Source organism: Nerophis ophidion, linkage group LG05 (genome assembly GCF_033978795.1).
Source record: "Nerophis ophidion isolate RoL-2023_Sa linkage group LG05, RoL_Noph_v1.0, whole genome shotgun sequence".
NCBI classification, from domain to species: Eukaryota; Metazoa; Chordata; class Actinopteri; order Syngnathiformes; family Syngnathidae; genus Nerophis; species Nerophis ophidion.
Window position 1 is genome coordinate 13,539,579 of NC_084615.1, and position 17,722 is coordinate 13,557,300.

The window sequence follows — 17,722 nt, forward strand, 5'->3', positions numbered from 1 at the left end:
TACAGCGTCCGCATTACTGAAGACGCCCCACCAATCCGCCTGTAAACCTCACGATCCACTCGTCCCTCACTCGTGAACAAGGCTCTGAGGTACTTGAACTCCTTCAATTGGGGCAGGGTCTCCTCCCCAACCTGGAGATTGGCACTCCACCCTTTTCCAGGCGAGAACCATGGACTCGGGCTTGGAGGTGCTGATTCTCATCCCGGTCGCTTCACACTCGGCTGCGAACCGATCCAGTGAGAGCTGAAGATCCTGGCCAGTTGAAGCCATCAGAACCACATCATCTGCAAAAAGCAGAGACCTAATCCTGCAGTCACCAAAGCAGATACCCTCAACGCCCTGATGGCGCCTAGAAATTCTGTCCATAAAAGTTATGAACAGAATGGGTGACAAAGGGCAGCCTTGGCGGAGTCCAACCCTCACTGGAAACGTGTCCGACTTACTGCCGGCAATGCGGACCAAGCTCTGACACTGATCATACAGGGAGTGGACCGCCACAATCAGACAGTCCGGTACCCCATACTCTCTGAGCACTCCCCACAGGACTTCCCGAGGGACACGGTCGAATGCCTTCTCCAAGTCCACAAAGCACATGTAGACTGGTTGGGCAAACTCCCATGCACCCTCAAGGACCCTACCGAGAGTATAGAGCTGGTCCGCAGTTCCACGACCAGGACGAAAACCAAACTGTTCCTCCTGAATCCGAGGTTCAACTATCCGGCGTAGCTTCCTCTCCAGTACATCTGAATAAACCTTACCAGGAAGGTCCAAATAAGTCAGGGTGTGATGTGACAGGTGGCGACAGTACACCTACTTTGAGACAAGCGCTATAGTCATGCATGCTTGCTTATGTTTTAAAGTCATATCCAACAATTGTGACTTATTATTTTCTACAGAGTTAAATTTTTGTAATGATTTCTGCTGGTGGTTGTGCCTCTGCATTTTTTCCAAAGGAAAAAAAATGTGTTTTGGCTCAAAAAAGGTTACGAAACAGTGCCATAAAGCCACCAGGTCAGCTGGGGCTGCTTGTTTGAGCTTTTGAATGGACAACTTGTGCATGAACGTGTGTTTGAGTGTTTTCTAATACCACTTGGGTGGAATGTTGTTGTTTTTTGGAGTGGCAGTTTTTATGGTAAGCACTCCCCACGACTTTGACAGGTACAAGCGGTAGAAAACGGATGGATAGATGAATGGTAAGTTTGCACGTTCAGATCTCTCAACCCTGACAACTTGTCTATATCAGACTTTTTTCCGTAGTAAACACGGTTTCAAATGCAAGTTGATTTAATATCATGTTTGTTCACTTAATAGTATAAAGGCACTGCCTTTAGCGTTGTCTACAATATGTTGTCACGTCCGCTTTTACTCCATACAAACAGCGTGCCGGCCAAGTCACGTGATATATGAGACTTGTACACACACTTAAGTGAATGCCCTGCATACTTACTCAACAGCCATACAGGTCAGACTGAGGGTGGCCGTATAAACAACTTTAACAGTGTTACAAAAATATGCGCCACACTGTGAACCCAAACCATATAAGAATGACAAACACATTTCGGGAGAACATCCGCACCCGTAACACAACAGAACAAATACCCAGAACCCCTTGCAGCACTGACTACCACCAAAACCCGCCCCCCAACACCAACCCCAACCATCTCATTATTATTTTATTTTATGATTTATTAGCCTGTGGAAAAATGTAATGTTGATATTTACCTCAGAAGGCTGCAAATAGAAAAGAGGCATCAAATGTTTTATTTAAATTGTATTTATTTGACCATTTATTTTTTTTTCGTTTGTTTTTTGAATGTGGATTTTGCACTATTAAGTTATATAATTATTGCTTGTTCCATATTCATTGTTCAAGCAAATCAGTGTAGCAAACTGAGCAATAATTAACAATTTATTCATGCACTTTCGCTTGTTACTTCAAGGCTTGAATGTTTGGTTCATTCATTAATGCTATTTTATTTTCAAATGTATTATTAGCCTGTGGACAAAATGTGTTTTGATATTTACCTCAGAAGGCTGCAAACAGAAAAGAGGCACTCAATTTTTATTTAAATTGTATTTGATATGCCATTGATGTTTTTTAATTATTATTATTATTATTTGAAACTGGATTTTGCATGTCACTATAAAGTTATATAAGCCTTGCTTGTTCAATATTCAATGCAAAACTTGTTTGGGTCCCTATTAAAAGGTTCATTTGTTCATTAAAATTTTGGCCCACTCTGTGTTTGACTTCGACACCCCTGTCTTAAAGCAAATAAACTGCATTTTTGTTGTATCTTTTGTATCATTATCAAGTACTTCTCCTTAGGGGCGATGGACGGCTGAGTAGCGCTTATACAGCAGCAGTCGGCCTCCGTAGCTCCCACTCCCTCCCCTCTGTTGCAAGTTTTGTTGACTCTATGAAACTTGTTTATGTGTGCTATGGCTACAAAGTTTTTTTCCTTGGCCTCAGCGTGCACCCCTCCCTGGATATGTTTTACTGTCTCCAATCCTTGGTAAAACATAACAATCCCTCTATTTTTTTACTCTTTCTAACCCTCCATACAACACAATCCCTCTGACTGCTCCTTTGCGGAGTCATGAGTCCAGAAAGTCATGGATACAAATGACAGTTGTGTGTACTTTGTACTTTACAACCCTCAGTTTCACACGCCTTGTCGTCATCTGTGCAGTAAAACATTTCACTGGCCACATCTGAAAGACAAATACTGAAGGTGTACAACCAGGCAGGTGACTTTTAAATCCAAAGTCCAAAGTTAATTAAAGCTGCCAGCAGCATTGAACGGGCCCCCGTTGAACCGCGGGGTTCACGCCAGTCGCCCGGCACACATCACATCACGTCCTTCCCTATGTCCCGACACACCAACAAAAACTTCAGGACCCCCAAAATATTAAATTGCTCGCCATACCTGACACATCTGTGAAATATGGGGAATTTTCAAGCTTTTTAAAGGGACCTCAAAAATTCAATAAAGTAAGAATAAAGTTAAAATAAAATAATAGATAAAGAAAGAAAAAAAAATTAAGTTAACTAAAGTTAAATAAAAAACAAAAAACTAAATGGGACCCCCAAAATATACAATTGCTCGCCATACCTGACACACCTGCAAAATATGGGGAATTTTCAAGCTTTTTAAGGGACCTCAAAAATTCAATAGAAAAAGAATAAAGTTAAAAATAAAATAATACATAAAGAAAGAAAAAAAAATTAAGTTAACTAAAGTTAAATAAAAAACGAAAAAACTAAATGGGACCCCCAAAATATACAATTGCTCGCCATACCTGACACACCTGCGAAATATGGGGAATTTTCGAGCTTTTTAGGGACCTCAAAAATTCAATAAAGTAAGCATAAAGTTAAAATAAAATAATAGATAAAGAAAGAAAAAAAAAATAAGTTAAATAAAAAAACAAAAAACTAAATGGGCCCCCCAAAATATACAATTGCTCGCCATACCTGACGCGCCTGCAAAATATGGGGAATTTTCAAGCTTTTTAAGGGACCTTAAAAATTCAATAAAGTAAGAATAAAGTTAAAATAAAATAATAGATAAAGAAAGAAAAAAAAATTAAGTTAAATTTAAACAAAAAACTAAATGGGACCCCCAAAATATACAATTGCTCGCCATACCAGACACACCTGCGAAATATGGGGAATTTTCAAACTTTTTAAGGAACTTCAAAAATTAAATAAAAAAATAAAAAAGTTAAAAATAGATTAATAGATAAAGAAAAAAAAATTAAGTTAACTAAAGTTAAATAAAAAACAAAAAACTAAATGGAACCCCCAAAATATACAATTGCTCACCATACCTGACACACCTGCGAAATATGGGGAATTTTCAAGCTTTTTAAGGGACCTTAAAAATTCAATAAAGTAAGAATAAAGTTAAAATAAAATAATAGATAAAAAAGAAAAAAAAATTAAGTTAAAGTTAAATAAAAAAACTAGATGGGCCCCCCAAAATATACAATTGCTCGCCATACCTGACACACCTGCAAAATATGGGGAATTTTCAAGCTTTTTAAGGGACCTCAAAAATTCAATGAAAAAAGAATAAAGTTAAAAATAAAATAATAGATAGACAGAAAAAAAATGAAGTTAACTAAAGTTAAATAAAAAAAAAAAAAAAATTAAATGGGACCCCCAAAATATACAATTGTTCGCCATACCTGACACACCTGCGAAATATGGGGAATTTTCAAGCCTTTTAAGGGACCTCAAAAATTCAATAAAGTAAGAATAAAGTTAAAATAAAATAATAAAGAAAGAAAAAAAATTAAGTTAACTAAAGTTAAATAAAAAAAACAAAAAAAACTAAATGGGACCCCCAAAATATACAATTGCTCGCCATACCTGACACATCTGCGAAATATGGGGAATTTTCAAGCCTTTTAAGGGACCTCAAAAATTAAATAAAGTAAGAATAAAGTTAAAATAAAATAATAGATAAAGAAAAAAAAAATAAGTTAACTAAAGTTAAATAAAAGAACAAAAAAACTAAATGGGACCCCCAAAATATACAATTTCTCGCCATACCTGACACACCTGCGAAATATGGGGAATTTTCGAGCTTTTTAAGGGACCTCAAAAATTCAATAAAAAAAATAAATAAAGTTAAAAATAAAATAATAGATCAAGAAAAAAAAATTAAGTTAACTTAAGTTAAATAAAAAAACAAAAAACTAAATGGGACCCCCAAAATATACAATTGCTCGCCATACCAGACACACCTGCGAAATATGGGGAATTTTCAAACTTTTTAAGGAACTTCAAAAATTAAATTAAAAACAAAAAGTTAAAAATAGATTAATAGATAAAGAAAAAAAAATAAGTTAACTAAAGTTAAATAAAAAACAAAAAACTAAATGGGACCCCCAAAATATACAATTGCTCACCATACCTGACGCGCCTGCAAAATATGGGGAATTTTCAAGCTTTTTAAGGGACCTTAAAAATTCAATAAAGTAAGAATAAAGTTAAAATAAAGTAATAGATAAAGAAAGAAAAAAAAATTAAGTTAAAGTTAAATAAAAAAACTAAATGGGCCCCCCAAAATATACAATTGCTCGCCATACCTGACACACCTGCAAAATATGGGGAATTTTCAAGCTTTTTAAGGGACCTCAAAAATTCAATAAAATAAGAATAAAGTTAAAATAAAGTAATAGATAAAGAAAGAAAAAAAATTATGTTAACTGAAGTTAAATAAAAAAACAAAAAACTAAATGGGACCCCCAAAATATACAATTGCTCGCCATACCTGACGCGCCTGCAAAATATGGGGAATTTTCAAGATTTTTAAGGGACCTTAAAAATTCAATAAAGTAAGAATAAAGTTAAAATAAAATAATAGATAAAGAAAGAAAAAAAATTAAGTTAAAGTTAAATAAAAAAACTAAATGGGCCCCCCAAAATATACAATTGCTCGCCATACCTCACACCTGCAAAATATGGGGAATTTTCAAGCTTTTTAAGGGACTTCAAAAATTCAATAAAAAAAGAATAAAGTTAAAAATAAAATAATAGATAAAGAAAGAAAAAAAATGAAGTTAAATAAAGTTAAATAAAAAAACAAAAAAATAAATGGGACCCCCAAAATATACAATTGTTTGCCATACCTGACACACCTGCGAAATATGGGGAATTTTCAAGCCTTTTAAGGGACCTCAAAAATTCAACAAAGTAAGAATAAAGTTAAAATAAAATAATAAAGAAAGAAAAAAAATTAAGTTAACTAAAGTTAAATAAAAAAACAAAAAAAACTAAATGGGACCCCCAAAATATACAATTGCTCGCCATACCTGACACACCTGCGAAATATGGGGAATTTTCAAGCTTTTTAAGGGACCTCAAAAATTCAATAAAGTAAGAATAAAGTTAAAATAAAATAATAGATAAAGAAAGAAAAAAAAAATTAAGTTAACTAAAGTGAAATAAAAAAACAAAAAACTGAATGGGACCCCCAAAATATACAATTGCTCGCCATATCTGACACACCTGCAAAATATGGAGAATTTTTGTGCATAGTAAGGGTCTCAAAAATGTAATAAAGTTAGAAAAAAGTTAAAATACCGTATTTCCTTGAATTTCCGCCGGGCTTTTAGTATGCGCCTGCCTTGAATTACTGCCGGGTCAAACTCGCTTTAAAAAAAATAATTATCGCATGCTTAGTTTTACCGCCTGGTCAAACTCGTCGCGTGACGAGTGACACTTCACATGTCATCATTTTCAAAATGGAGGAGGCTGAATTCAATACCGATAATTTGAAATCGCATAAAGGGAAGAAGATTAAGAGCTATTCAGTAGGATTTAAGGTCCAAGCTATTGAATACTGGTATGCTAAAAAGAACAGTAAGCAGCTATGTTTTATTAATATACCTGTGGAGCTGATGTTCCGACAGACAGGCAGGGCACGCTGGATGGCGAGGAGACGGCAAGCGAGCAGAGAGGAGGAACGGAAGAACGACCTTTATTGAAAAATAAAGTCAAACTGCTCAAACCATGACCTTCCTTGGTGGTCCTGGGAACCCGCAAGACGACGGCTTGAGACCGTCACAATACCGTAGCTGCGTGTGTCATCCATCCATCCATTTCTACCGCTTATTCCCTTTTGGGGTCGCGGGGAGCGCTGGCGCCTATCTCAGCTACAATCGGGCGGAAGGCGGGGTACACCGTGGACAAGTCGCCACCTCATCGCAGCTGCGTGTGTCAAATATGAGTCATTAAATGACTCCCGCCTACTGGTGGTAGAGGGCGCTAGTGATCCTTCTTGCGACTACTCGGCTGCAGAAGAAGTGACAATGAGTGACGTGATGTGTGCTGGGACGGATATGACGGACCTTTTAGGATGTAACACTCCTATGCTGGCCATGTAAACAACCGGGCTGAAATAAAGCATATTCCAGTGTATTATTTATACAATAACACTTCCTGGTGGCAGCGGTGGGATAAAGAGATCCCCCACGGAGCAGAACGGGAGGGGGAGTTGTCCGAGGATAATTCTGTCATCGCCCGCACTTGAGGAGCCGAGCTAACTGATAGCAGTTTTCTAAACTGGACTTTCAATCGAAGCAGGAGGTAATAAAGGAAGATCTCCATCGAGACAGAGAGACTTTTAAAACTGAAGAAAGATAAGGAAGACTTCTATAAACAAGTCATCGATGCTTTTGATCAGAAGGAGCTGCGCATGGACTTCATTTAGAAGTAAAGGTAAGACCAGAATAACGTTTTTTTTTATGAAATGTGCTTTTCATGATGGTATCCTTACATCACACTCAAATTTTTACTGCATGCCTTTGGTAAGTACCGGAGTGAGAAGAGGTTTTGAAATAATAAGCGCATGCTTACTTTTACCGCATGCCTTTGGTAAGTAAGCGCAGGAGTGAGAAAAGGTTTTAAATTAATTAGCGCCCCGGCGGCAATTCAAGGAAATACTGTAAATACAATTCCACATTAACGACTGTTAATGAGTCAGTGTCCCACTCACCCCCGCAGTGAACACGGCAGCATTCCCGCTCTCCAACATCTCCTCCAGCTCCTCGTCTGTTGTGGCCTTTCCGGCTTAAAGAGAGAAAGGAACATTGCTTACAGAAGAGCATTATCACTTGCATGCTTCACGGACTTATAGACGGGCGTCACTCACTGATCTCCAGCTGTCTCTGAATACGTCCTTTACTCCTCTCCCTGAAGTCCACCTGGGCTTCGTTGTACTTGGTCATCACCTCCACAAACTTCCGGGACAGCACTGCATGCTGGGAAACAACATTGCACGTCATGTGGGCAGACAACCACTCTGCAGGAAGTGACATCACTCATGTTACCAACCTGAGATTTACGTATCCGAATGTCAGCAGACACCCTCTCCTGTTCCTCGGACTCCAGGTTCCTCTCGATGGCTGGAGAAGGAATCAGATTTTTCATTCCATGTTTCGTTGTACATCTCTCTACTACTTCCCTCTTTGCACACATTCAATTCAACCACAATTCTCAATGCCACCAATCCATTCCTTTCTAAATAAATTTCAGAAAGTATAAATCAGTTCATAAAATTGAATCCTTACTACAAACCCCGTTTTCATATAAGTTGGGAAATTGTGTTAGATGTAAATATAAACAGAATACAATGATTTGAAAATCCTTTTCAACCCATATTCAGTTAAATGCACTACAAAGACAAATATTAATTAACTTAGAATTACATGGCTGCAACATGTGCCAAAGTAGTTGGGAAAGGGCATGTTCACCACTGTGTTACATCACCTTTTCTTTTAACAACACTCAATAAACGTTTAGGAACTGAGGAAACTAATTGTTGAAGCATTGAAAGTGGAATTCTTTCCCATTCTTGTTTTATGTAGAGTTTCAGTCCTTCAACAGTCCGGGGTCTCCGCTGTCGTATTTTACGCTTCATAATGCGCGACACATTTTACATGGGAGACAGGTCTGGACTGCAGGCGGGCCAGGACAGTACCCGCACTGTTTTTTTTACGAAGCCACGCTGTTGTAACACGTGCTGAATGTGGCTTTGCATAGTCTTGCTGAAATAAGCAGGGGCGTCCATGAAAAAGACGGCTTAGATGGCAGCATAAGTTGTTCCAGAAGCTGTATGTACCTTTCAGGATTAATGGTGCCTTCACAGATGTGTAAGTTACCAATGCCTTGGGCACTAATGCACCCCCAAACCATCACGGATGCTGGCTTTTCAACTTTGCGTCGATATCAGTCTGGATGGTCCGTTTCCCCTTTGGTCCAGATGACACGATGTCGAATATTTCCAAAAACAATTTGAAATGTGGACTCGTCTGACCACAGAACACTTTTCCACTTTGCATCAGTCCATCTTAGATGATCTCGGGCCCAGAGGAGCCGGCGGCGTTTCTGGATGTTGTTGATAAATGGATTTTGCTTTGCATAGTAGAGCTTTAACTTGCACTTACAGATGTAGCGACAAACTGTATTTAGTGACAGTGGTTTTCTGAAGTGTTCCTGAGCCCATGTGGTGATATCCCTTAGAGATTGATGTCGGTTTTTCATACGGTGCCGTCTGAGGGATCGAAGGTCACGGTCATTCAATGTTGGTTTCCGGCCATGCCGCTTACGTGGAGTGATTTCTCCAGATTCTCTGAACCTTTCGATGATATTATGGAGCGTAGATGTTGAAATCCCTAAATTTCTTGCAATTGCACTTTGAGAAACGTTGTTCTTAAACTGTTTGACTATTTGCTCACGCAGTTGTGGACAAAGGGGTGTACCTCGCCCCATCCTTTCTTGTGAAAGACTGAGCAGTTTTTGGGAAGCTGCTTTTATACCCAATCATGGCACCCACCTGTTCCCAATTAGCCTGCACACCTGTGGGATGTTCCAAATAAGTGTTTGATGAGCATTCCTCAACTTTATCAGAATAATTACCACCTTTCCCAACTTCTTTGTCACGTGTTGCTGGCATCAAATTCTAAAGTTGATGATTATTTGCAACAACAAAAAATAAAGTTTATGAGTTTGAAGATCAAATATGTTGTCTTTGTAGCATATTCAACTGAATATGGGTTGAAAAGGATTTGCAAATCATTGTATTCTGTTTATATTTACATTTAACACAATTTCTCAACTCATATTGAAACAGGGTTTGTAGTTACGCTGTGTGGTCTGGAAAATACGCAAATTGCTTTAATATTTTGGTTTCTTGGAAGGTGCAGACTTACTCTTGAGTTTGTTTCTAGCGTTGTTTGCCATCTTCTTGATGTCATTGGTGATGGCTTCCAAGTCTTCTTGTGTTTCTAAGAGGAACACGGATACATTGTGACAAAAAAAAGATCTTCATCCAAGTAACCAACAACTGTTTTGACACAAGACAATTCTCTGTTTGAATTGGCAAATAGGTCATGATGTAACAAAACATTTATTATTGCAGGGAAAGAAAGCAACTTACTTTGATCCGAGGTGGGAGCAGACAGGATGATGGAGTAAAGCTTTTTGACCTCAGCCACATTCTCGTCTATTTTGTCAATGCTGGTCCTGATGTCCTCGATCTGCAAACACCAAGCCGTGTTACTACTGCTCGGAAGTCAAGCAACTAAACCACGTGTCAAACGCAAGGCCCACCAAACTCATTTTAGGCGGCCCGCAAAGGCCTAGAATGACCTTGCGTCTATTTGTTTCTAAATGTAGTCAACGTTCTATTTTGACTAGAGACTTCTAATATTATCAGCCAATAAATGCTTTAAAATGTCGGAAATTATATCGGAAATGATCGGTTTCAAAAAGTACAAATTATGACTTTTTAAAACGCCGCTGTATGAAGTGGTACACGGACGTAGGGAGAAGTACAGAGCGCCAATAAACCTTAAAGGCACTTCCTTTGCGTGCCAGCCCAGTTATTTAATGCTTTTCACACACACACACACACGTGAATGCAATGCATACTTTGTCAAAAGCCATACACGTCACACTGAGGGTGGCCGTATAATCAACTTAAACACTGTTACAAATATGCGCCACACTGTGAACCCACACCAAACAAGAATGACAAACACATTTCGGGAGAACATCCGCACCGTGACACAACAGAACAAATACCCAGAACCCCTTGCAGCACTTACTCTACAATATACACCCTTGCTACCCCACACCTCAACCCCGCCCACCTCAACCTCCTAATGCTCTCTCAGGGAGAGCATGTCCCAAATTCCATGCTGCGGTTTTGAGGCATGTTAAACAATAATAACGCACTTTTGTGACTTCAATAATAAATATGGCAGTGCCGTGTTGGCATTTTTTTCCATAATTTGAGTTGATTTATTTTGGAAAACCTTGTTACAGTAATAATGTGTTCATTCCACCACTGTACCGTTGATATCGTGATCGGTAATTAAGAGTTGGACAATATCAGAATATCAACAAAAAAGCCATTATCGGACATCTCTAATTTTGACAGAAAAAAAATACATGTGCAATTTCATATGTTTAGTTTAGTTTAATATTTCTTCGGTCAGTGGTCAACAAAATAAACAAACAGTTTTTATAAATTGAAAATGTTGCAGAGTGAAAGGGTTTAGGCCAGGGGTGTCCAAAGTGTGGCCCGGGGGCCATTTGGGGCCCGCAGCTAATTGTTTACCGGCCCGCCACACATTCTGAAAATGCGATTGCAAAAATAAAATTCAAAATATTGGAATGAGGTGAAATCCATCGAGAAAAAGTTGCAATGTTGACACAAAGCTGCCATGCAGGCTGCTTTTTTTTTTCTTTTATCTTTCTTTATTTTTGATTTCTTTTGCCATTGCTCAAAAAAAATAATGACAAAAAAAATCCATGTTATAATGAATTATTTCCAAAGCTCCAATTAGTTCAAATATTTCACTTTAAAATGTTTTATGTGGTAAATATTGCATATATTGTGCAGTTGCCATAAAAAAACCAAGTTTTCTTTGACAAAAGCACATAAAACCAACAAAGTAATAGTGAAAACGTAAAATTGACATGTCTGAAGTTGATCTTGTAACTTAAGTGTTGAAAGTTTAAAAAAAAAAAACTAATAATCTGAACATTGTTTACAATCATGGCCATCAGCAGCGAGAGCTATTCGGACCGAGAAAGCGACGATTTACCCATTAATTTGAGTGAGGATGAAAGATTTGTGGATGAGGAAAGTTAGAGTGAAGCACTAGGCTGGGACATCCCTGCACTGCTGATCCGCCTCCGCCTGGGGTGGTTTCCCGCTGGCTCCACTGTGGACGGGACTCTCTCTGCTGTGTTGGATCCACTTTGAACTGGACTCTCACGACTGTGTTGGATCCACTATGGATTGAACTTTCACAGTATCATGTTAGACCCGCTCGACATCCATTGCTTTTGGTTACCCTAGAGTGGGGGGGTTGCCCACATATGTGGTCCTCTCCAAGGTTTCTCATAGTCATCACTGTCACTGTCACTGTCCCACTGGGTGTGTTTTCCTTGCCCCTATGTGGGCTCTACCGAGGATTTCATTGTGGTTTGTGCAGCCTTTTGAGACACTAGTGATTTAGGGCTATATAAATAATCATTGATTGATTGATAATAAAAATGCATCACTTTCTGAGTGGGGCACCTTTTGGATCCCAAATATATTTAGTGGTATTTTATTGATCTTTTCACTGTGAATACTCAAAAATAGTAAAGAATTTAAATCAATGGTGTCCTGCATTATTGATCTTTTAGGGCTCTAATTACTAAATACTGCATATTTCAGTTTTACTATTAAAAAAACAAAGATGTTTTTGACAGAAAAGCCATAAAACTTTTTTTTTTTTTTTTTAAGATAATATAGAGCAGGGGTAAGGAACCTATGGCTGGCGAGCCAGATGTGGCTCTTTTGATGACTGCATCTGGCTCTCAAATAAATCTGAGCTGACATTGCCTAACACGATAAGTAACGAATAATTCCCCTTGTAATCACAGTGTTCGTTCAAAACATAAAACATTCTCATGCTTTTTTATGTTCAAGAAGTTGCGTTAATGGCAAGATTTTTTTATTATCGGTTAGTGTGGGGCTTTCCCTCCTGGAGGTTCTTCAGACAACCAAGCACCGACATGGGAGCCTGTTTCAGGGTTACAATATTTTGTGTTTTTCAATAAGTCTCTCAGTGGCTTTCCAGCAATTTTCTTTTTCTCTTTCGTTCTCGCTCTGGCTCCAGCTCCAGCCCCGTCTCTCCTCCTGGCTGCTGCTTATAACAGAGCCAGAGGTGATTAGATAACAAGGCGCAGGTGGGCCATCTCTGTCGCACCTGTCACTGATTTCGAGGCCGGTCCTGCCACACCCCGCTTCGCTGCAGGCCCGCAGGCCACGCCGCCTCCACAGTTAGCTTCAGAATAACAATGTTATTACAAAGAATAAGAGACCTATTATACTCTAGAAATGTCGGTCTTACTTAAAAATGCATGTTTTTAGTTGTCTTCAGTGTTAAAAAAAATACTATATGGCTCTTACGGCGATACATTTGAAAATATTTGGCTTTTTGGCTCCCTCAGCCAAAAAGGTTCCCGACCCCTGATATAGAGGTTTACTGTAGGCGCTAAATAAAAAATAATACAAATTTCACTTATTTTTAACATTTTAATAACTGAGACCCTTTATGGTCCCCGGGACCCCTAAAGGTAAAATACATTTTAAAAATCCATATATTTTGTTATGGTTTGAAAATGAAAAATATCAAAATGGCCCCCGCATACTTTAATCTTTCCATGTGCGGCCCTCTGTGGAAAAAGTTTGGACACCCCTGGTTTAGGCTGAAGTTGAACACTTATTGCGCCTAACCCTATAAACAATCTCAAATACAAGATCAGTTTCATAAAAATATGAAATTTCCTTTGCACAACATAATATAAATACACCTTGTACACATCATCAACACTGTTCAATTATATATACAGTAAAGACATGTAATATCCCAATTGAACTTTTGTACCAATGATATACTATAAAACAGGGGTCACCAACCTTTTTGAAACCAAGAGCTACTTCTTGGGTACTGATTAATGCGAAGGGCTACCAGTTTGATACACACTTAAATAAATGGCCAGAAATAGCCAATTTGCTCAATTGACCTTTAATAAATAAATCTATATATATATATATATAAAAATGGGTATTTCTGTCTGTCATTCCGTCGTACATTTTTTTTCCTTTAACGGAAGGTTTTTTGTAGAGAATAAATGATGAAAAAACACTTAATTGAACGGTTTAAAATAGAAGAAAACACGAAAAAAATGAAAATAAAATTTTGAAACAGTTTGTCTTCAATTTCGACTCTTTAAAATTCAAATTTCAACCAAAAAAAATTGATAGAAAAACTAGCTATTTCAATTCTTTTTGGAAAAAAATAAAAAAAGAATTCATGGAACATTATTAGTAATTTTTCCTGATTAAGATTAATTTTAGAATTTTGATGACATGTTTTAAATAGGTTAAAATCCAATCTGCACTTTGTTAGAATAATATAACAAATTGGACCAAGCTATATTTCTGACAAAGACAAATCATTATTTCTTCTAGATTTTCCAGAACAAACATTTTAAAAGAAATTCTAAATACTTTGAAATACGATTTAAATTTGATTCTACAGATTTTCTAGATTTGCCAGAATAATATTTTCTAATTCTAATCATAATAAGTTAGAAGAAATATGTCACAGATATTCTTTGTTGAGAAAACAGAAGCTAAAATGAAGAATTAAATTAAAATGTATTTATTATTTACAATAATAAAAAAGAAATTAACATTGATTTAAATTGTCAGGAAAGAAGAGGAAGGAATTTAAAAGGTAAAAAGGTATATGTGTTTAAAAATCCTAAAATAATTTTTAAGGTATTTTTTCTCTAAAATTGTCTTTCTGGAAGTTATAAGAAGCAAAGTAAAAAAATAAATTTATTAAAACAAGTGAAGACCAAGTCTTTAAAATATTTTCTTGGATTTTCAAATTCTATTTGAGTTTTGTCTCTCTTAGAAATAAAAATAACGAGCAAAGTGAAACTAGCTTGCTAGTAAATAAATACAATATAAAAAATAGAAGCAGCTCACTGGTAAGTGCTGCTATTTGAGCTATTTTTAGAACAGGCCAGCGGGCGACTCATCTGGTCCTTACGGGCACCACGATGGTGACCCCTGCTATATACAGTATTTAATTGGTAATTATATACATATATATACTACATAATTCATTAGTTTAATCCCACATTTAGTTTGTTTATTTTAAACTTAATCTAATATTGCAGCAAAAAAATCATCAGGCATTCCAAACATCAAAATAAGTACTAAAAGTCTGACTTCTGTGACTTATTGTGCAACTTAATTGTCTTGTAATTAATGTACATCAGAGCTATTCCATTTTTTTTGTATATAGTGTCTTAGATTCTGCAACTAGTGTTTGGATCCCACTGTACGCAAAATCTGAAGAGCATGGAAAAAAAGCATTTCACTGTGGTGTAGTCTGCATGTGACAATCTAGAACCTTGAACCTAAATATCTGCTTGACTCGTGATTTTGAAGCAGCTTGTACATCAAATTTTACAATGTAAAAATTAGTTTTCAGTAAAAAAAAAAAAAAATAGTAGCTCAGTTGGCAGAATTTTACCGTGAAAACACGAGACAAAAAAAATTGTGCAATATTGTTTCTCTCTTTATAGTAATACACCGTAAAAACCTCGATTTTACAGTACAACAATGGTATGGTTTTCCCATTTACATTCACAATATATATTGTAGAAAAACATGGTTAAAGTTAAAGTAGCAATGATTGTCACACACACACACACACACACACACACACACACACACGAGGTGTGGCAAAATCATTCTCTGCATTTGACCCTTGATCACCCCCTGGGAGGTGAGGGGAGCCGCGCCCGGGAATCATTTTTGGTGATTTAACCCCCAATTCTGGGCCTTGATGCTGAGTGCCAAGCAGGGAGGTAATGGCTCCCATTTTTATAGTCTTTGGTATGACTGAAAATATGTGCAATATTGTTTTTTCCATTTACAGTACAACATGGGTACTGTTTTCCCATTTTCATTTACAGTATACATTGTAAAAAACATGGTACAATTTATGGTAAAATTTCAGCAGCTAAACTTTACTCTAAAATCTACATGTTTTTCCTTACAGTGTACATAAAAATATACAACAATAAATTTAAAATGTATATTATTCACTGTTACAAACGACCCATAAGTGCGATGTGGCCCCCGATGAAAACAAGTTTGACACCCCTGAACTGAACACTCACCTGGGAGAAGAACTCGTCCACGAGCACATCACACCGGTTCTCAAATCCCTTCACTGGCTTCCTGTTCCACTCAGGATTGAATACAAAGTCTCCCTACTAACTCACCAGTGCCTCCATGGAAATACCCCCGCTACCTCAAAGAACTGCTCACCCCCAAATCCTCCACACCAGACCTGCGCTCCGGACAGGCGAACGCCCTCCAACCTCCGAAGTTTCTGCTCCGCCACTCCCAGTCTGTAGAACACTCTCCCTGACCACTTGAGGGCACCACAGACTGTGGATGCTTTTAAAAAAGGCTTAAAAACCCTTGGTTTTTTTTGTAAAGAGAATTATTTTTTAGATATATGTATGCTAGTTCTAGCTATTAGGCTGTTCTAGTTTTTATTCTTTTTTTACTATTTATTTTACTTGTAGGGGGCAGTTATTTGTGGTTCTAGCGTTGTTGTTTTGTTTTTTAAATGCACTGTAGCAGTTTGAGGTTGTTTGCTGAATGTCAAGTGTTTTTACAAATAAAATCTATTATTATTATTACCCTCTGAGGGCAGCCATAAGTGTGATGTGGCCCCCGATGAAAACAAGTTTGACACCCCTGAACTAAACACTCACCTGGGAGAAGAACTCGTCCACGAGCACATCACACCGGTTCTCAAATCTCTTCTCAGGATTGAATACAAAGTCTCCTTACTAACTCACCAGTGACTCCATGGAAATGCCCCCATCTACCTCAAAGTTCTGCTCACCCCAATATCTTCCACACCACACCTGCGCTCTGGACAGGTGAACCTCCTCCAACCTCCGAACTATGGGAGACCGGGCTTTCTGCTCCGCCGCTCCTAGTCTGTGGAACAGAGTTCTCTCCCTGACCACCTGAGGGCACCACAGACTGTGAATGCTTTTTAAAACGGGCTTAAAAACCATTCTTTAAAAAAAAAAAAATTTTAATGCCTTTTTTAGATATATATAATTTTTATTTGTGTTACTATTTATGTTCATTGTTGGGGGCAGCTATTTGTGGTTTTAGCGTTGTTGTTGTGTTTGTTTTTTAAATGCACTGTAGCACTTTGAGGTTGTTTGCTGAACGCAAAGTGCTTTTACAAATAAAATCTATTATTATTATTATTATTATTATTACCCTTTGACGGTGATGTGACCCCCGATGAAAACAAGTTTGACACCCCTGAACTAAACACTCTGGGAGAAGAACTCGTCCACGAGCACATCACACCGGTTCTCAAATCCATTCATTGGCTTCCTGTTCCACTCAGAATTTAATACAAAGTCTCCCTACTAACTCACCAGTGCCTCCATGGAAATGCCCCCCGCTACCTCAAAGAACTGCTCACCCCCAAATCCTCCACACGACACTTGCGATCCGGACAGGTGAACCTCCTCCAATCTCTGAGGACAAAACTCCGAACTATGGGGAACAGGGCTTTCTGCCCCGCCGCTCCCAGTCTGTGGAACGCTCTCCCTGACCACCTGAGGGCACCACAGACTGTGAATGCTTTCAAAAAAGGCCTAAAAACCCTTCTTTAAAAAAAAAAGGAAGATTTATTTTAGATATATGTGTGCTAGTTATATAGCTATTAGGCTGTTGTAGTTTTTATTTTTTTTACCATTTATTTTACTTGTTGGGGGCAGCTATTTGTGGTCCTAACGTTATGGTTTTGGTTGTTTTTTAAATGCACTGTAGCACTTTGAGGCTGTTTGCTCAATGTAAAGATCTTTTACAAAAAAATCTATTATTATTACCTTGTGAGGGCAGCATCAAGTGTGATTTGGCCCACAATGAAAACAAGTTTGACATCCTGAACTAAACACTCACCTGGGAGAAGAACTCGTCCATGAAGGCTGCGTTGTCCATGGCTATCTCCACTTCGTCGTCGTCGTGGTCGCACGTCTGGTGGAACAGGAGAAGGGAAAGTGTCACAGTTGGGACAA

General features: G+C 37.8%; 1 protein-coding gene across 6 annotated transcripts in view; it reads right to left on the reverse strand.

Annotated features, from left to right (window-relative positions):
* Positions 1–17,722, reverse strand: part of LOC133552687 (syntaxin-3-like) — a 53,018-nt gene that overhangs the window by 15,295 nt on the left and 20,001 nt on the right. For all 6 annotated transcript variants that reach the window (XM_061900063.1, XM_061900064.1, XM_061900065.1 and 3 more), the window contains exons 2-7: positions 17,607–17,681; positions 9,954–10,053; positions 9,727–9,801; positions 7,850–7,920; positions 7,668–7,776; positions 7,512–7,585 (exon numbers count right to left, since the gene is read on the reverse strand). In XM_061900063.1, the coding sequence (XP_061756047.1) occupies positions 7,512–7,585; positions 7,668–7,776; positions 7,850–7,920; positions 9,727–9,801; positions 9,954–10,053; positions 17,607–17,681 (504 nt within the window). The remainder of the gene's footprint in view (positions 1–7,511; positions 7,586–7,667; positions 7,777–7,849; positions 7,921–9,726; positions 9,802–9,953; positions 10,054–17,606; positions 17,682–17,722) is intronic.